The 21,164-nt window shown below is 41.2% G+C and overlaps 1 protein-coding gene and 1 long non-coding RNA gene across 6 annotated transcripts in view; one reads left to right on the top strand and one right to left on the bottom strand.

The window, feature by feature from the left end:
* Nucleotides 1-12,594, bottom strand: part of LOC133152900 (zinc finger protein basonuclin-1-like) — a 44,356-nt gene extending 31,762 nt beyond the window's left edge. For 4 of the 5 annotated variants that reach the window (XM_061276865.1, XM_061276867.1, XM_061276869.1 and 1 more), the window contains exon 1: nucleotides 11,680-12,594. In XM_061276865.1, the coding sequence (XP_061132849.1) occupies nucleotides 11,680-11,694 (15 nt within the window). In that variant the 5' untranslated portion in view covers nucleotides 11,695-12,594. Of the gene's footprint in view, nucleotides 1-2,929; nucleotides 5,041-5,382; nucleotides 5,462-7,130; nucleotides 7,269-11,679 lie in introns of those variants that run through there. The other variant, XM_061276866.1, reaches the window with a different exon arrangement.
* On the top strand, nucleotides 7,305-11,225 carry LOC133152901 (uncharacterized). Its single transcript, XR_009714202.1, has 2 exons — nucleotides 7,305-7,420; nucleotides 8,240-11,225. It is a non-coding gene; the product is annotated as an uncharacterized LOC133152901 (long non-coding RNA).
* Nucleotides 12,595-21,164: the final 8,570 nt, after the last annotated feature.

Below are 21,164 nucleotides of genomic sequence, written 5' to 3'. Positions count from 1 at the left end.
CTGAAGCTGCTGCCCCCGCAACTTGACCCCGGATTATTGGTAGACAATGGATAAATGAATGGATGGATAATATTCTCCCCCATGTTTCATCCACAAAATGGTTGGATGGATAGATTTATACCCTATGGCCTATCCCTGCTGACTCCAGGCAGTAGGCAAAGGGTTGCCAGCTAATCGCAGGGTACACATGGACGAACAACCCTTCGCACCCACACTGACGGAAAATTTAGAGTGTTCAATCGGCCTACCGTGCATGTTCTTAAATTAAAGATTAAAGTCCCAATGATCGTCACACACACACCTGGGTGTGGTGAAATTTGTCCTCTGCATTTAACCCATCCCCGTGTGATTTTAATCCATCCCCTGGGGGAGAGGGGAGCAGTGAGCAGCAGCCGTGCCGCGCTCGGGAATCAGTTGGTTATCTAAGCCCCCAATTCCAACCCTTAATGCTGAGTGCCAAGCAGGGAGGCAATGGGTCCCATTTTTATAGTCTTTGGTATGACCCGGCCGGGGTTTGAACCCACAACCTTCCAGTCTCAGGGCGGACACTCTACCACTAGGCCACTGAGCTGGTGGGAGATAATTAAACTACTACTTGGAGCAAACCCCTGTAGGCATGGGGAGAACATGCAAACTCCGCACAGGAAGGCAGTAGCCAAACCGACAACCTCTATATCTATACTATTCCTTTTCAAGAAAATGACCCGGTCGAAAACATTCATGTTATTTGCCATTATGTGCAGCTTAGTTTAGTTGTATTTTCCAGCATTTAAATATGTCTATGGCAGTGATTCTTAACCTTGTTATGCCGAACCCCACCAGTTTCGTATGCACATTTTTTTTAAATTCAAGACACAGAATGTAATTATTGTTTTAAATGTTGGTGCACAAAATGAGCTGTGCGTGAACATCACCTTCTTCAAAGAACAAAACCAACAGAATTCATGAATTGCCCTGTTTTGTGATCAGGTAAGCAACTTCGTACGATCCTGTGAGGATTGGTTTGTTAACAGCAATAAATCCAAGAGCAGGCAGAGTGGCCCTTTTCATTGAATTTGGCTCTCTTCACCTTGAATTCAACAAGTGTTGTGTTCATGTATTCTGTGTTTCCATGCAGCTTCAAAAAGTGCTCCTTTAGTTTAGCCGGTCCGAGAAAATAGTTGCTCAACTTGGCTTTGCAAATCATGCAAATAGGACGCTCACTCCCGTCACATTCCATGTGAATCTGTGTTGTATACATATTCATCTGACTACTTTCTTCTTTTGGCTGACATAGTTAGTATGGAATAAAATATTACAGAAATCACATGACTTACTACCACGACAGTCACACGTTGACTACTGAGCGCACTAAAGTCCCTGCAGCACTGATTGACCAAGCGTCTTCTCTCTCCGCCTGTTGGCCAGCTGATGGGCCGTCCGCGCTAAACCTCAAGGGTCACCACTACGATCACCAAGTTATAATCCTAAAGTTAATCAATGTACTTTGTTTTTGTAAACCCATTAAATATTAAATACTGTACTAATGTCACATAATTTTTAACTTAAGGGAACCAGCTACCAAAGATCTGTTTATGGTAAGTGCACTCTTTACAATATCATAAGCAGAAATGTTAATTTAATTGTCCCATCTTCCTATACCTGTACTTTTTCTCATTTTTAAGAAGATCTGAACCTTTGAAACATTACAAACTTAATCATTCTATTATATTACAGTGTGACAAAAAAGTACCGTATTGGCCCAAATATAAAACGACCCTGATTATTAGACGACCCCATCTTTTTCAAGACTCAAGTTTGAAAAAGACTTTTTGAACACCAAATTTAATTTTTATACAGAAAATAATTACAGTACATCTGAAACAAACAATTATAACAATATTTTCGAGAGAAAAAGCATGTTATTTTGCCTCATTCAAATCATGCAAAAACTGTATCACATCTTAATATCTGAACATTTAAATATGTAAACTAAAGTGCAATCACATTTTTAAATGAATGGCTTCTGGTTTTTGAAATGTAAATAAACCTATCTTCTGTGATAAAACAAACAAATTGCAATAACTGCATTAACCAACAAAGTGAAGTCTAACTAACTGTAGTCTTGAAACAAATTTGAATAAGGAAAAGCATTGCAATAAAATAATGCAAACTGCTACCGCTATTGTTGGGGAGCCTGAGGACTGTATAGGGAGTTGGCTTGGATGTTATGCTCTTTTCGCCCCCGGGTGTCGGTCAGAACACAAGAGGGAAGACGTGGTTCAGTTTTGATTGCTTTACTGAATTGTTGGCAAAAAAGTAACAGGCACTGTGGCTCATAGGGGCATACAGGCAAACTGGCAAAAGGGTATAGGCACACGTTTGGTCATAAGGATCTGAGAGCACGTGTGTGTAGTGTACATGGGTGAGTCTTAGGGTGTGTGAATTTGATTATTGTATGAAGCGTGTGAAGTGTGTGTGTGTGTTAACATTAACAAAGCAGCCTATTTTGACATGAAATAGCCTTGTGCGTAAAGCAGCTATAATTATAGCATTACCCACCCGCAAACTCCCATGAGCCTCAGCTCGCAGACCCCCATGAGCCTCAGCAAAGTGTAAACAATCGCGTTTCTCAAACGATCTCCTATAAAATGATTGGAACTGATTAAAGTTCAATCTAACGCATTGGTACTACTTACCTATGTTTCCCTTCCATATCGATCCGTAGATTTACTCGAAACCTGAACAGAGCAGCCTATTTTGACATGAAATAGCCTCTCGCGTATAGCAGCTATCGTTATAGCATTAGCCATCCGCAATTTCCTATGAGCCTCAGCTCGCAATCTCCCATGAGCCTCAGCAAAGTGTAAACAATCGCGTTTCTCAAACGAGCTACTATAAAATGATCAGAACTGACTAAAGTTCGATCTAACGCATTGGTACTACTTACCTATGTTTCCCTTCCATATCGATCCGTAGATTTACTCGAAACATGAACAGAGCAGCCTATTTTGACATGAAATAGCCTCGCGCGTATAGCAGCTATCGTTATAGCATTAGCCATCCGCAATTTCCTATGAGCCTCAGCTCGCAATCTCCCATGAGCCTCAGCAAAGTGTAAACAATCGCGTTTCTCAAACGAGCTCCTATAAAATGATCAGAACTGACTAAAGTTCGATCTAACGCATTGGTACTACTTACCTATGTTTCCCTTCCATATCGACCCGTGGATTTACTCGAAACATGAACAGAGCAGCCTATTTTGACATGAAATAGCCTCGCGCGTATAGCAGCTATCGTTATAGCATTAGCCATCCGCAAAAACCCATGAGCCTCAGCAAAGTGTAAACAATCGCGTTTCTCAAATGAGCTCCTATAAAATGATCAGAACTGACTAAAGTTCGATCTAACGCATTGGTACTACTTACCTATGTTTCCCTTCCATATCGATCCGTGGATTTACTCGAAACATGAACAGAGCAGCCTATTTTGACATGAAATAGCCTCGCGCGTATAGCAGCTATCGTTATAGCATTAGCCATCCGCAAAAACCCATGAGTCTCAGCTCGCAATCTCCCATGAGCCTCAGCAAAGTGTAAACAATCGCGTTTCTCAAACGAGCTCCTATAAAATGATCAGAACTGACTAAAGTTCGATCTAACGCATTGGTACTACTTACCTATGTTTCCCTTCCATATCGATCCGTAGATTTACTCGAAACATGAACAGAGCAGCCTATTTTGACATGAAATAGCCTCGCGCGTATAGCAGCTATCGTTATAGCATTAGCCATCCGCAATTTCCTATGAGCCTCAGCAAAGTGTAAACAATCGCGTTTCTCAAACGAGCTCCTAGAAAATGATCAGAACTGACTAAAGTTCGATCTAACGCATTGGTACTACTTACCTATGTTTCCCTTCCATATCGATCCGTAGATTTACTCGAAACATGAACAGAGCAGCCTATTTTGACATGAAATAGCCTCGCGCGTATAGCAGCTATTCGGTGACGCCCCCTGACTACAGTTACCGTAATGTTGGGAAGCGATGCAACCTTGTAATTTACTAGTCGTACTAAAACGTACTAAAACATTTTGGCAGAGCACTGTGTACAACCAGTATGGATCAATAAATTCATCACTTGATCCATATATAAGGCGCACCGGACTATAAGGCGCACTGTTGACTTTTGATAAAAATTTAGGTTTTAAGGTGTGCCTTATAGGGCGGAAAATACGGTAAATTTACGGATCGATATGGAAGGGAAACATAGGTAAGAAGTACCAGTGTTAGATCGAACTTTAGTCAGTTCTGATCATTTTATAGGCGATTGTTTGAGAAACGCGATTGTTCACAGAGGGCTCATTGGTTATTGGCTAGTGGATGCATACCCCAACCCTAGTCAACCTCAGTTTGTTGCAGTGTAGCTTCTATTTTATGCGCCTTTTAATCCGGTGCGCCCTATGAAATAATTTCTAAAATAAAAAATTCAATGAGGGTGCGCCTTTTCATCCAGTGCGCCTTTTGGTGCGAAAAATATGGTAATTACTTCAAATTAGGGCATAAAATATAGTATATGTATAGGTCGGTTTTAAATGACAATAATTGAAGGTAAAACGCAGAGGTTACACCAGTTGAATAGTTTTTAGATTGATTGACGCCGAAATATTGACCGTGACGGATTACCTCAATTTTATTTTTTTTGTTAATTACGTTTTTTTCTTTTTCAGTCTAGGTTACCTTTCAAGTATTAAATAATAAAATAAAATACTGTGTATCATAGTGCATATAGCATTTAAGTATAAAAAATAATAATACTGTGCTTATTTACCAACCAATTGCAGTATATACTAGCCTTCATCAAGTATTAAATAATGACGTGAACCATGCATATGAATAGAGTAACTTCCCAATCTAATTTCTTTGCTTGATGTGAAGTCAGGATCATATTTTGTGCACTTCTGAAAAGCATCCTTTATTGTTGGATGGGTATGATGATGCGCTGGCTTGGCTCTGGTCTGTCCTCCCCGTTGAAGTCCTCATCTGGCTGATACTGTGAAAACTTTTCGAACATTGAGACTTAATTTAGTAGGTATACCTTATTGACTGTAGAAAAACAGCAGAGGCTGTACTAACACATGCACACGTATAGATTGCAAGCAGTAATTTACAGACGTATTGTGGTGAACAATGTTGGGAAACATTGATTTTAAAAAGTAATGTTACATATAGTCACTACGTTTTCAAAAATGTAACTGAGTTAATAACTGAATTACTTTATAACAAAAGTTACTCGTTACCAGAGAAGGTTACTATTTGCGTTAGTTAAAAAAAAAATGTACACGTTGTGTGCATGTTTTTGCCGTTAACCTCAATAAATTTGAAATAATGTTTATATCGTCACCTTGAAAATGTTTTCATCAGCTTGCTCCTGTCCTTGCATTTCTGCCTCTTCTCCGTTTGTGTTGTGTGTGACTAGTGTGCTACGAGAAACAAAAAAAAATAAATAGTGTGCTTCGCCACGCATATTGAAACACTGACACGTGTTAAAACACTGGCCTTAACCAGTTGCTTACTGACTTGAGTTAACCCGGAAACTCCTCACTTGTCTTGGCTAGGATCCGCTCGAATTACTGTTAGTTTATTGAATCGCTGTTCATTTATTCAATCACTGTTTATTCACTGTTAGTTTATTCAATCAATAACATCAACGGCGTTGTTGGGACAGGGAAAGTAATTATTTTATCCCCTTACTGAGAAAACAACACCATTGCCTAACGCTGTTTTTTTTTAACACAGTTCTTTGCACCACTGATGGTGAAACTGTTTTTGTGATGTCCTATTTAAAAAATTTGAATGACAAAAGGATAATGAATGATAGTCTATTACAACTGGATGCACGCACACACGCACACACACACACAATCAAAACAACTAATAACGTTTGATAACATGCATTATTTCAGGGTTGTTTAACGTTACGTTAAGCGATTCAGGAAATGGTTGCCTGGCAACGTTACCTAATTATTATGCTATACCAGGGGTGGCCAACCCGCGGCTCGCAAGCCGCATGCGGCTCCTTGCTTGGTTTCATGCGGCTCCTTTACGTTCCCCCTGCACCCTGCAGCACAACAACCCCACACCCAGTCACCCCCCCCATCCCCTTGCACAGGGACTCTGATCACTAGTCATCCCCCGCCCCAGTGGAATCACCCCCTCACCCCCCCATCCTGTATTACCTGCATAGACTGTCCATATCTGCACATAATTACTGCATTCCTATCCTATATTTGTATTCATCACTCTTACTCCCCTTGTACATATCTGTTCATATCTGGTTACTGACACTATGTTGCATATTTATAACCCTATATTTATAATTTGCATTCTAGAACCGCCTGCAAATATCTGCTCTACTGCACCTTATTGTACACACTTAGCTAGTCATATCCGTACTCGTCCCTCATGTATAATATCCCGCATAGAATAACACACCTCATATTTACCTGATTGCACTTTACCTATTGCTCAGTATTACTTTTTACTCTGCATTTTACTGGTTTTTGCACTTCTGGTTGGTTGTCAAAGTTCTTTTCGCTGTACTGTACTTGTGCTGTACAATGACAATAAATTTGAATCTAATCTAATCTAAATGTCAACATTTGTGGGGGTTTTTCGTGGGTGTTAGTTCATGTGTGCTTGTGTATGATGTGTCTCTTTGCGGTAACACAAAATAATGCGGTGCTTAGTCTCTGACTGGTTGGGGGGTAGTTCATGTGTATGATGTGGCTCATTGTGGTAACACAGTAAAAATTGTGGTTCTTAGTCTGGTTGGCCACCCCTGTGCTATATATATATATATATATATATATATATATATATATATATATATATATATATATATATATATATATATATATATATATATATATATATATATATATATATATATATATATATATATATATATACACACACACACACACACACACACACACACACACACACACACACACACACACACACACACACACACACGATGCTGGACATAAAGTTAACGGTACATCGCCAAGCAGCTCATAAAGGCTAAACTTGTAGCAATGTTATTAAATGTGGGCAACAACGGTAACACAGGAATCAAAATGCACTCACCTTGAATTCTTTGTACAAGTCTGGATGTTGTTCTTTTAGATCAGAAAGATTAATGTCAGTGCGGCCCGCAAGATTGATATAAATGACACTTGACGTGTGCGGAGCTGAATGAACCAATCACGGTGAGGTATATGGCTCTGGGGGTCCGGACATCGCCTTGCTCAATGCTCACTTATTCATTTCTCCAGTCAGCTGGGCGGAGGAGAAACCGTGAAGCCGCTGACTCAGCTCGGCGCCCACAGTCCTCCAATTAATTGAAGGCGCGTCGCGAGTGAAACTTAAACTTAACAGTAAGTGCATTTACATTACACTTGAGAAATTCGGTTAACTGTCGTTATCCGATACGATCTGCCCCTTTCTCCGATAACGATCGGAGAGCGAAAGTGCGCATGCGCCACAGCCCTGCGCAACTGAAAGTTAAAGTTAAACCCGAGACTGACTCCAAGTGGAATCACATATTACAGAGCCCCAAAGATGTCTCTTTTAAAGCCTGCAGTGAAAAGAAACGTCGGTGATGCGCACAGACAATTTCAGGAAAAGTGGGGAGTGCAATATTTCTTTGTTGAGCACAGAGGCACCCGACGTGTCATTTTTGCACTGAAAAAGTTGCGGTGCACAAGGAATACAATTTGAAACGTCATTATACAACTAGACATGCTGAGGAGTACGAAAAATACCAGCGAGATGAGAGAGGATTGGCTCTCTCATCTCCCTGGTATTTTCGCTTGCCAGTCTTACAAAACGTTTGCTGAGGCAACACGATTTCTTTACGAAAGCAACCACAGAGAATAATGCAGCAGTCGAAGCTAGCTACGTCGTTAGTGAGAATATTGCTAAAGCAGGATTTTTTATTTATTTATTTATTTTATTAATTTTTTAATTTATTTAATTTATTATTTTGTGTTTAAAAAATAAAAATATTTGAGAACATTGGAATGTTTTAGCAGCGCTTTTCTCGTCAGTCAATATGTGGTTTCTTCAGTCGTCTGTATCTGCTGTATGATCATTATTTTATTATTACAGATTTTATTCATTTTTCATTTATTTATTTAATTCATTATTTTGTGTTAAAAATAAAGATATTTGAGAACATTGGAATGTTTTATCAGCGCTTTTCTTGTGGAAATCCTGATGCGGCCCAGCCTCACCCAGACTCTGCCTCCACTGGCCCCGAGGTAAATTGAATTTGAGACCCCTGTTTTAGATGTTTCGCTCAGTTGGATGTGTTTCCCTTCTTGTCTAGAAAGGCTGACGGCATCTTTCGCATACAGATATTTGAAAATTAACGATTAATCGCCGTTCATCAACCCCAAATGCAAAGTACCCTAAATGCACAATACCTTACTGTTTGGTGTTTTTATTTTCAACAAATGGAGGTGCTGCTATTGATGCAGTTGTAGATGACGCCAATGCGCGTGCCACTGCCATGTTGCATGCTGTGAGAGCACATGTAGCAGGGAACCACGTCATCAGACGCTGTGTGGGTTGCTAGATAACCGCTCATTTACACCCCCCTGAACAAAACAAAAAAGGCAGCCTCATCTCCCGCCTTCCTTTGTTACCAATGTTACTTCGGGCATTGCCGAAAAGGCAGTACCGTCATTTTTTAGAAAATTGCCTTCGACTTGGTACCAAAGTATCGGTTCTCATTACAACCTAGTGGCGAGAAGGAAAAAATTGTTGACGTGACCACAGAAAATCTTATAAATTAACAATGGTAAATATGAAACTTTTTTAAATTTATGTAAGTGAAGGGTTGCCATATTGGCCAGGGCCAGCCTTGCAAAATAACCACAATGTTCTCTACGCCAAATGTTTAGTGTTTCTTTTACACGTTTGTGATAGACTGATATATTAATTTTTCAAGGCCGATACTGATTAGTAACTGGGCCCAATAACTGATGTTTGGAGCCAATATTTTTTTGCGGTACAGGGAACATTTTGCCATTAACATTTTTAATTATTCAAACGACTTAATTTCCTGTAAAAGCACATGTAAATGTTTGTTTAATACAATACAATTCAATCCGTAGAGAAGATACCAACTTTTAATTGTAACACAAAGCACTGGGAGCTGCAAAGCTCAGCAGCATGTCTTATAAAGTTAAATGAAACTGTAACAAATGAATAACTCCCTAAAATGTTCCAGTCCAACTTAAGTTTTAAAACATTCAATACAAGTTAAATTTTAATCTCTCAATTACAACTATTATCTTTGAATGAAGTACACAAACAATTTATCCCCAAAGCAGCTACTGGCCAACAGGTCACCAGTGTGATGTGCATTTAGACATCTTAACATCTCAAGTAACCTATTCATGATTATTTATCAGACTTCAGATTAATATTAAAAATAAAAGTCGATGCAAACATGAACCTAAATGTGGCGTATTCGCCCCGATAGGCTGATTATCTATGACTAACATTGCAGCATTTGCATTGGGGCTATGTGGAGTTTCCATGTTTTCCCTGAGTCTGTGTTGGTTATCTCTGGGTTCTGCGGTTTTCTCCCACATTCTAAAAATATGCATGGCAGTGTGCTGGCATCCATTTCGCATTCCATTTCTCATCTAAAGGTCAGCTAGGATCGGCTCCAGCACACCTGGAACTTTAGTGAGGCTAAGTGGTACAGAGAATAAGATAAGCATGACAATATTACAATTTACAGGTACCAAACATATATTCATTTTTAGTTCACTTCGAGATGATATAAAATTGGATTGTAGCTATTTTCCTAGAAAAATTAAAAGCCCGATTCAATAGAAGTTAATGGAATAAATGGTTAAGAATAATAAAAAGGAAATATTCGAATGTGTATTAAAAACCTTTCCTGAATGTAAATTAGATGCATGCGTCTGGCATCAAAACGTAGCGATCCGGCTATTTAAACGGTCATGTGGTCAGTTTGTATGAATTGATATGGTCACTTTTTCAACATCATATTTTGATGGGTAGTAATTAATAACTTGAATTTTCTTTTTAATATAGTGTAAACAAAATTATTTTGGTTAAACAGTATGTATATTGTGCATATCCATAATTTAATTTCAAATAACACAATGACTGCTATAGAATTTCATTTCTCTTCTAAAAGTCAGCTAGGATAGGCTCCAGCACACCTGGAACTTTAGTGAGGCTAAATGGTACAGAGAATGGATAGATGAGATTATGAGCATGACAGTTTTCCAATGTACAAGTACCAAACATGTATGCATTTTAGTTCACTTTGAGATGATAGATAAATTGGATTGTAGCTATGATTATTAACGTATGACAAAATACATTCAAATATAGAGATTGTTCTAGATAAATTTAAAGCCCGCTTAAATGGACGTTAATGCAATAAATGGGTAAGAATAATAAAAAGGAAATATTGGAATGTGTATTAAAAAAACTTTCCTGAATGTAAATCAGATGCGTGCATCTGGCATCAAAGGGTAGCGATCCGGTTATCTAAATTGTCATGTGGTCAGTTTATATGAATTGATATGGTAACTTTTTCAACAACATATTTTGATATGTAGTAGTTAATATCCAAATCTCTTTTTAACATAGTATAAACAAAATATTTTTGGTAAAAGCAGTGTGTATATTGTGCATATCCATAAGTTAATTTATTGACTGCTATAGAATTTCATTTCTCATCGAAAATTCAGCTAGGATAGGCTCCAGCACACCTGGAACTTTAGTGAGGCTAAGTGGTACAGAGAATGGATAAATGAGATCATGAGCATTACAGTGTTACAATGTACAAGTACCACTCCTGTGTGCATTTTTAGTTGACTTTGAGATGATGAGAAATTCGATTGTAGCTATGATTATTAACCTATAACAAAATACATTTAAATATAAAGATTGTTCTAGATCAGCGGCTCTTAACCTGGGTTTGATCAAACCCTAGTGGTTCGGCAAAGCCTCCACAGGTCCGAACACACCTGATTTATCGTGTAAATATGTGATGACGCATATCTAAACTGGTCTCTCAAACGCAACAGCAGAAGTCACACTTATTTGCAGGTATGTAATTTGTTTTCAGTTCATGCATTGTGTTGGTTTTGTACTTTGAACAAGGTGATGTTCATGCTTGGCTCATTTTGTGCGCCAGTAAAAAACAATGATGTCTTGAATTTGAAAAAAAAAAATTTTCTTTTTAATTAAAGAGGGGTTCAGTGAATGCGCATATGAAACTGGTGGGGTTTGGTACCTCCAACAAAGTTAAGAACCACTGTTCTAGATAAATTAAAGTCCCGCTTAAATGGACATTAATGGAATAAATGGTTAAGAATAATAAAAAGGAAATATTGGAATGTGTATTTAAAACTTTTCCTGAATGTAAATTAAATGCGTGCGTCTGGCATCAACATTCATGCCAGAATTTAGAATTTCAAATAGGGATAAAAATTAATGAATGTGGCAAATGTACTCATACATCCAAAAAAGCCAAGTTGTACCTGTCAGGGATCTACACAGTTTTACTTCAGTTTACCTTTATCAAACTTGCTTCACTGCAGTGTGGGAATAAAATGAATTTATGAAATTATCATCTTACCTCAGCCATCTTCATTATCTTCAGTCAGAAGTTCCCAAGGGTATCTTCCCTGTGAGTCCTGAAAACAACTGCTCCCAACTTCCTTGTTCGCACAAGTACTAATGCAAAAATTCCATCACACCACACTCAGCAGTTTCTCCCGCTACAATAACCACGTATTCTCTCTCTCTCTCTCTCTCTCTCTCTCTCTCTCTCTCTCTCTGTCTCTCTGTCTCTCTCTCTGTCTCTCTCTCTGTCTCTCTCTCTCTGTCTCTCTCTCTCTGTCTCTCTCTCTCTGTCTCTCTCTCTCTGTCTCTCTCTCTCTCTGTCTCTCTCTCTCGCTCTCTCTCTCGCATGCACACACACACACACGCACTGACACAGGCACACACCCTCTTAGAGTCACACGGCAGTCCCCTCACAGCTGGCTGGAAGAGGGCATGAAACTCATCTTTCACAGATATTTGATCAAAAGGTACCACAAATGCTTGAGGCTCTTCTAATGCAGTCAGAGTTACGGTTATTAGGTTCATATTGGGAGGAGGTGGATATGAACAAGCTCCAGTGAGCTTAAACTGCTGTACCACAGAGTTCTTATCAAATTTGACTCCTGCATTCCTGCTCTGCATAATTGTGCTGTTGGTTCAGATCTACGCCGTTTGTATTCACACCTGAAGCGAACCGCACCAGAATTTGTTTGGAAGCGAACCATTTTTGTGGTCTAAATCCGGTTCTTTAATCCGCACCAGGATTTCAAGATTCAAGAGTTTTTACTCGCCATGTTTGAGCGTGCCAAACAAGGAATTTGACTTCGGTAAATCACACCTTCTGTTCAAATTTTAGGTGACTAACAACACTCAGGACATGTGAAAAATGGCAAATATTCTCAAACATCCCCTGATCTTAAACTCCCAAAAGGGCAAGGAAAAACTCAAAACTCCAGCTAAGGGAAATGAGAAACCTTGAGAAGAGACCACAGATGGGAAAGTCCCTCTTCCAGAATGACCAGGCTGCAATGGATGCAGAGAGGACACATAGTACAAACAGTGTAGACAAATTCAAAAAAGGTGTGGAGAGCAGGATGTTATTGCACAGTAATGACTCTGAGACTCTAAGAGTGGTGTGAATTCATCAGAGCAACAGCCTGGGGGAAGAAGCTGTCTCTGTGTCTGCTGGTTTTGGCTTACCGAGCTCTATCACACCGTCCGGAGGGGAGTAGTTCAAACAGACTGCAACCTGGGTGAGAAGGGTCTGTAGAGATGTTCCTTGCACGTTTCCTGGCCCTGGACAGGTACAAGTCTTGGATAGATGGGAGGTTGATTCTAATTATCTTTTCTGCAGTCGTGATTGTTCGTTGCAGTCTGTGCTTGTCTTGTTTGGAGGCCGATCCAAACCAGACAGTGATGGAGGTGCAGAGGACAGACTGGATGATGACAGTGTAGAAGGGCTTCAGAAGCTCTCTCGGCAGGTTGAACTTCTTGAGCTGTCTCAGGAAGTACAGCCTGCTGGGCCTTCTTCCGGACAGAGTCTATGTGGCCGGTCTTTTTCAGGTCCTGAGAGATTGTGGTTCCCAGGAACTTGAAGGTGTCTGTGGAGAGAATAGTATTACTGCGGATAGTGAGGGGTAAAAGTGGTGAAAGGTCACGCCTGAAGTCCACTGTCATCTCCACGGTCTTGAGCGGGTTCAGCTTCAGGTGGTTTTGGCTGCACCAGTGGACCAGCCGCTCCACCTCCTGTCTGTACGCAGTCTCATCACCGTCCTGGATCAGTCCGATGAGTGGTGTCGTCTGCATAGTTCAGGAGCTTCACAGGAGAGTCATCTGAGGAGAAATCGGTGGTGTAGAGAGAGAAGAGCAGTGAGGAGAGGACGCACCCCTGAGGGGCTCCAGTATTGGTGTTCCGGGAGTCAGATGTGATGCCCCCCAGCCTCACACGCTGTTTCCTGTTGGTCAGGAAGCTGGTGATCCACTGACAGGTGGAGGCAGGCACCGCAAGCTGGATGAGCTTCTGTTGGAGGATGTCAGGAGCGATGGTGTTGAACACCGAGCTGAAGTCCACGAACAGAATCCTGGCGTACGTTCCTGGGGTGTCCAGGTGGTGCAGGATGTAGTGCAGTTGCATGTTGACCGCATCATCCACTGACCTGTTTGCCCGGTAGGCAAACTGGAGGGGGTCAAGCGGGGGACCCGTGACATCCTTCAGGTGGTTCAGCACTAACCTCTCAAAAGATTTCATGACCACAGATGTCAGTGCGACAGGTTTATAGTCATTCAAACCTGTTATGGCGGGCTTCTTGGCCACTGGAATGATGGTGGAGCTCTTGAAGCACGAGGGCACCTCACACAGCTCCAGAGAACGGTTGAAGATCTGTGCAAAGGTGGGCGCCAGCTCCTCAGCGCAGATTTTCAAGCAGGAAGGTGACACGCCGTCTGGGCCCGGTGCCTTCGTGGTCTTTTGTCTCCGGAACATCTGGCACACTTCCTCCTCGCGGATCTGGAGTGCGGGCGCGGCCTCTGCAAGAGAGAGAGTGTGGACAGAGCAGTTGTGGGGAGAGGTGAGTATGTAGATTGTGCTCCAGGAAGTCCCGTTGTGTGGGAGGACCGATCAAACCTGCAGTAGAACCTGTTTAGCTGGTTAGCAAGCCTTGGGCTGTCCACAGTTCGTTTCTTGAAGCCCGTGATGCTCTGCAGACCTTTCCACACTGTTGAGGGATCAGGATTGGCAGAGAGGTGTCTCTTCAGGCTCTCTCCGTAACACCTTCTGGCTTTCCTGACCTCTTGGTTCAGTGTGTTTCTGGTCTACTTGAACAGGTCGCGGTCACCGCTCCTGTAGGCCTCCTCCTTGACTTTGCGCAGCCTCCTGAGGTTCGGTGTAAACCAAGGTTTGTCTTTTACGACGTTGTGTAAACAAAGCAACTTTGATTGCTTCCTCTGCAGCTAGTCAATCAGTTCAAAAGATCTTAGCACTTTGTTCTACTACTTTTGTTAAGACAGGACAAGCTAGTTTAAGTGTTACAGGTTACATTCCAACATAATCATACGATCAAGATAATCTGTAAACCCTAACATATCCCTCCTGTTTTATCATATGATTATGTCAACCCCGATCAATCAAACATAAGTAAGAAAATACTACAATGACAGCAATAATTTCCAGTGAAGATGAGGTTTTCCCTCAATACTCCAGTCCGAATTTTGTGTGTGAGTGAAAAGCCTGCGGCTAGATTACTGCAGGAAAAGAGTCACACGGTCCCTCTGCCTTAGGCGACCAGAATGCTATCAATAAAAAAAGAAAAAGAAAAACACAGAAACAGTATATCTTTGTATCCATCACTTGTAAGGCATTTTCGATGGTCAAATCATCAAGTTTCTGTAGAACATGCTCAGCTAAAGATCTACGCAATCCACGTTTCGCAGCACATTATAGTCATCACATCCGTCATGTCTGAGAAGTTGTATATGCACTTGTGCAGCACAACAAGCACAGGTGTCACCATTTTTCTTCCAGCAATGTTCAGTGCTGTGGGGGTAGTCAGCAAGACTTGGAATGGTCCCTCCCACCATGGCTGGCCCAGTTTGTTCTTTATGATGACCTTTATGTCGTTCGTCTCAGTCTCCTGGCTTGGGGCGGTTGTTGACCTGTGGGGAAGAAAGATCAGGCGGCAGTAAATTTGCATTTGACACATCTTTCAGTTTGAGTGCTCTGATCATGCCAAGGACTATTCTTCATCTGTTCTTTGCAGCTCTTGTAGTCAATTTTATTGCCCTTTTGAACTGGGCAGATAGGAGTGTTTGCGAGAAGAGTTTGAGCACTTCCTAATGATTTCTCCTAACCAAAGACCATTTATGACAGGGGCTATCCCATTTATTGCCTCCTGTTTTAAAGGAGATTCTCTGGTCTTGGTCGGATCTGGGCTGGGGGAATGGGTGTTAAGTCCTGTAGCAAATGGTTCCTTTGATCAGTCAAACAAATGTTGATTAGCCAGGGAAGCGCCTAAGCACGTGCCCTTCCAAACACATACACCACTTCCTAATAGCTTCTTTAGTAATTTTTCAATAATCTTCCAATTGTGTACAGCAAAAGTTTGAAAAGAGCGAGAAAATTTTAACTTAATGGTATGATGCCAAGCGGCTCGGTGTCGCACTGGGTAACACGTCCGCCTCACAGTTAGGAGGGTGCGGGTTCGATTCCACCTCCGGCCCTCCCTCTGTGGAGTTTGCATGTTCTCCCGGGCCCGCGTGGATTTTCTCCGGGCACTCCGATTTCCTCCCACATCCCAAAAACATGCTTGGTAGGCCGATTGAGCACTCCAAATTGTCCCTAGGTGTGAGTGTGAGTGCGTATGGTTGTTTGTCTCTGTGTGCCTTGCGATTGGCTGGCAACCGGTTCAGGGTGTCCCCCGCCTACTGCCCGATGACGGCTGGGATAGGCACCAGCATGCCCGCGACCCCCGTGGGGACTAAGCGGTACAGAAAATGGATGGATGGATGGTATGACACCAAATGTATTAGAGAATCCATATGTTCTAAAGTGTTGTATTTTTACTATCTTTCACTATCTGTCCTACTCACTGCCTCCTCCTGAGGCTTGGCAACGCCCATGCCTCACACCTTGGCAAACGTTTTTGGAAGATGTGTTCTTTACTACGTGATTCTATATATCATCATTTAATTTGACTTTCTTTCCAAAACAATTCTCAATTTCCCAGTTCGCACATCTTCTGCATGTGTTACTGGTTCTCCAGTTTTTAATAATCAGAATTTTTTCTTTGTTTTTAAATCAATTATTCCTATTAAATGTAGCATTACAATGTCTTAAATTCACAATTTTTCTTCTTCCAATTCCTGAAAGCATGGTCTGTCGTTTTCTTTTTTTATTTTCTTTTTTTTTTTTTAATTACTCATGAGGGCTCTACACTTAACATGCACTAGTGTGGATCAGTTTCTGCTCGCAAACAGATTTCTGTCTTTTCCTCTCATTTTTATCTTTCAGAATCGTTTCTGTTCTGCGGAGCAAATTGGATAGACCACGGTCTACCAAATTTCTTTACACTAAACGTTTAGCCAATTTCATCATTTTAACACATACGCACACACATGCACAGCTCTCGCGCGCGGAAGGTAGGTCCCAGCACCAATGATTCGTCACAGGCTGGCGATTTCCTGTAGTCGATCATGAGCTGGTTCCTCCCACGCACACAAGGACAGCACATACTAATTTCTTATGTATCTTCTAGAAGCAATTTGCATTTATTTTTTAAGTCCTTTTAGACACCTGCAGGTGGAGAGTCATTCATCGCTGTGCGTACAGTGATGATCAAATGAGGTCTCACTCAGGCCCCTTGCAGGAGCATTTTTATTGAGAGAAACAGAGTGGGGGTGAGAGTGGACAGGATGGGGTTGAAGCCCCTGGCCTGCTGATCAAAGCATAGCAGGGGGTCTTTTACAACGTTGTGTAAACAAAGCAACTTTGATTGCTTCCTCTGCAGCTAGTCAATCAGTTCAGTTCAGGTTAATTGTTACAGGTTACATTCCAACATAATCATACGATCAAGATAATCTGTAAACCCTAACACTAGCGACCATTCTCATTTTCAAACAATGCAGGATGCTCAAGGACATTGATGCACCACCTGTTTGCGACTAATCTTAACCTGTAAAGTTCTTAAAGGCTTACTTTAAGGAAGTGTTTCCCGTTTCCTCACCTCTGTTACCAGGTGTTTGTGAGTTAAAACTCAGCTCTGATTTTCAGATACCCCTCACCGTGTTGCCGTTTTGATTACTTTATTTGGATGTATGCTTTCACCGATTCTTCAAGATGATATATTGGTCAGAATGTTTGCCGTTTGATGTGGTCTCATAAGATAAACATCTTTCATTAATCTGACCTGCAGGCACTGAAGTGATGGAGACTGTGATTCATAATAACAGTGTCGTATTTTATGAGAATCATAATAAATGCATTTGTTTTCAAAAAACATTTTTTGAATATCCATGCTTTACTATCTACCAATGGCCAAAACCTTTTATGCAATGACCTTTACAGGTCGTTTATATTACTTCACACAAACACTACATCCATCTGCTCCTGGTTCGGCCCTCCGGTCCAAATTTAGAACTCAGTTCGGCCCGCAAGTCAAAAAGTTTGCCCACCCCTGGACTAATCCAATCCAATTTGGGACCACATACCGTATTTTTCCGACTATAAGTCGTGTTTTCTTTCATAGATTGGGTGGAGTGGCGACTTATACTCAGGAGCGACTCATATGTGAAATTATTCACAAATTTTCAAAAATCTGCAATGTAGTGAAACAACGGTAAACGAAACGCAATGTAGCAAGGGATTACACACGGCGGTTGTTTACATAAAGGACAAAGGATTCGATCACGGAATTTAATGACTTGGAGTGACAGAGATTGTTTGATAAAATTGTTGTTTATAATTATATGAGTCTGTGGAATAATTTGAACTGCAACTGACAACTCCGACGTCAGCGGCGCAGCGTACACGTGGCGTTGTTTACATAAAAGACGAAGATTTTGATCAATGGATTTAATGTTTTGGAGTGACACAGATGGTTTGATAATATTGTTGTTTATATAATAGGAATTTGCTATATACAGTCAAACCTTGGTTTTCGACCACAATCCGTTCCAGAAGGCGGTTCGAGAAGCCAATCGGTCGAATTCCGAATCTATTTTTCTCATTACAAGTAATGGAAAAGAATTTAATCCGCTCCAAGACCAAAAAAAATGCCTTTTTTAAGCATTTTTTGCGTTGCGCAATTTGTCCGATCGCGCAACTGCAGCGCACCGCCGAACGCACAACCGTAGCGCGTCGCCGACCGCGCAACTGCACCGCGCTGGTCGTATTATTGTGACAGAGCCGTCGCTGAAATTTAGAAAATATTATAATATAGTCCTAATGTACTTTTCAAAATGTAAGTGGACCTAAGTGCGCAGGAAGCTTAATTTGGTCCGATTGCGCAAACGCAGCGCGCCATGCGCTCACTGTCGCATTGCTTTAAGAGCGTCTTTGTGTTTTAGGATGGCTTTACTGCTCCCACTTGCTTTCTTTGGAGGCATGATTAGGGGTTAATACAATCCTCAAAGTAACGAAAATACAATAACAACGGAGTCAGTCGGCATCCGGGCCGCGCTGTCTGGTTTTCTCGGGTCCTCCCGGCTCATCTCGCGAGGTTTGACCTCCGATTTTTGTTCGATAACCGAAGTAAAAAAATCTGAATTGTTCGAGAACCGGAACGTTCAAAAACCGAGGTTTGACTGTACTTTATATATCGTTTTTATGGGCCTGTGGAATAATTTAAACTGCAGCTGACGAGTCTGACGTCAGCGGCGCACACTCGGCGTTGATTCCATAAAGGCCGATCGATGGATTTAATGATTTGGAGTGACACAGATAGTTTGATAATATTAATAGGAATTTGATATATACTTTATATATCGTTATATAGGCCTGTGGATTAATTTGAACTGCAACTGACGAGTCCGATGGATTTAATGATTTGGAGTGACACAGATGGTTTGATAATATTGTTCTTTATATAATAGGAATTTGATATATACTTTATATATCATTATATGGGCCTATGGAATAATTTGAACTGCAACTGACGAGTCCGACGTCAGTGGCGGACACGCGGCGTTGATTCCTTAAAGGACGATCAATCGATGTGATAATTTGCAGTGACACCGATGGTTTGATAATATTGTTGTTTATATAATATGAATTTGACGTCTACTTTATATATCATTATATGGGCCTGTGGAATAATTTGAACTGCAACCGACGAGTCGGACGTCAGCGGCGCGGCGCACACGCGGCGTTGATTCCATAAATGACGATCGATGGATTTAATGATTTGCAGTGACACAGATGGTTTGATAATATTGTTGTTTATATAATAGTTATTTGATATATAATTTATATATTGTTATAAGGGCCTGTGGAATAATTTGAACGGCAACTGACGACGAGTCCGGCGGCGCGGCGCACACGCAGCATTGTTTACATAGTGAGTGACACAGATGCTTTGATAAAGGTGTTATTTATGTTATAGTTACCGTTTTTTTCCGTGTATAATGCGCAAAATTTAACTAATTTATTGTCCTAAAATCTGGGGTGCACATCTTCGTTTGTGTTTACGTCACGTTAGCATACCGTATCTAAACGATACTGTTGTTGCTAGTTCATGTCTGTTCTTGGTGTCGGATTTTGTCGAATACATTTTCTGCAAAATGCGACTTATACTCTGGTGCGACTTCTATATGTTTTTTTCACTTTATTGTGTGTGCATTTTATGGCTAATGCGACGTATTTTCCGGAGCAATTTATAATCCGAAAAATACGGTATGTTTACATTATAATAGCAAACAGTATTCTGTAGGCCTTGATCAATAAGTGAAAATGCTCAAAATCGGCTTTGATTTTTGGGGTTGTCTTTTCTGAAAATGCTTGGTATTTAAAGAGTTAATAAGTAGAATAGAATTTTCTGTTTGGAAAAAAATACATTTTACATGGGCAATACATATCAGAATAGTGCAGCTCTATCTGTGCGGGTTTTGTATTGTTTTGATTGACTGACCAACCGACTATTATACAGCACTTCCATTTAAGTGCTTCTCAAATAGTGGGGCGCGTTGCGATACCAAGGGGGGCGCGTGTGACACCAGGGAACATACTTTTCTTTTGGCTGTACTAAATTAAAGGGTAATTAGACATCCAATGCAGTAGGTGGGAGTGGCGGTATCACTGGATAGGCAAGGAATAGTCGCTCTACAGCAATGGTTCCCAAACTTTTGGAGGCTGGCGCCCCCTTGGCTCCCCAGTGAATTCCTAGCGCCCCCCCACACACACACAGACACATATGGAAACAAACACCTCTTTCTTGATATTTGGTATGCTGCAATTTGAAAAGAGAAAGGTTAAACACAAATGTGTATTTCACAAATAAAACCCAATTTAGTAAACCAATTTATTTTCTAGCAGTTTTAACTGTTTCAGCAACATAGAATGGTAAATAAACATTCCACCAGTAACCTTCATTGTCTCACACTTAATATTAATGGGATGGATGTGCTTGGTGCAGGGACATAAGCTTCTCAACATCAGGCTGAAACTCACTAAGAAGAAGTCGTAGATCCCCGCGGTCAGTAACCGAAAGTCGGTTTCTTTGCTTGGAAAGAAGCAAGGCGACTGCACTGAAGCCCCGTTCTACTAAATATGATGTTGGGAAGGCAATAAAGTACATCTGACTGGGCCAGAGCGGCGTGTGGTAACCAGACCCTGATGCGTCGTCCACTGACTCGTCCTGCTGCACGTGTTGTGTACAAATCGTCAAACAAACGTTCAAACTTCTGACTTCGGACTGCCGCCCCCCTACCGCCCCTTTCTTCCTCACCGCCCCCCCAGATCTTTCCACCGCCCCCAGGGGGGCAGTACCGCCCACTCTGGGAACCACTGCTCTACAGTGTAGAGGAGTGTAT

This window comes from Syngnathus typhle, linkage group LG4 (genome assembly GCF_033458585.1).
Source record: "Syngnathus typhle isolate RoL2023-S1 ecotype Sweden linkage group LG4, RoL_Styp_1.0, whole genome shotgun sequence".
Classification (NCBI taxonomy): Eukaryota; Metazoa; Chordata; class Actinopteri; order Syngnathiformes; family Syngnathidae; genus Syngnathus; species Syngnathus typhle.
Note: the sequence above shows the minus strand (reverse complement) of the source record. Positions and strands in the feature narration are given on the sequence as shown.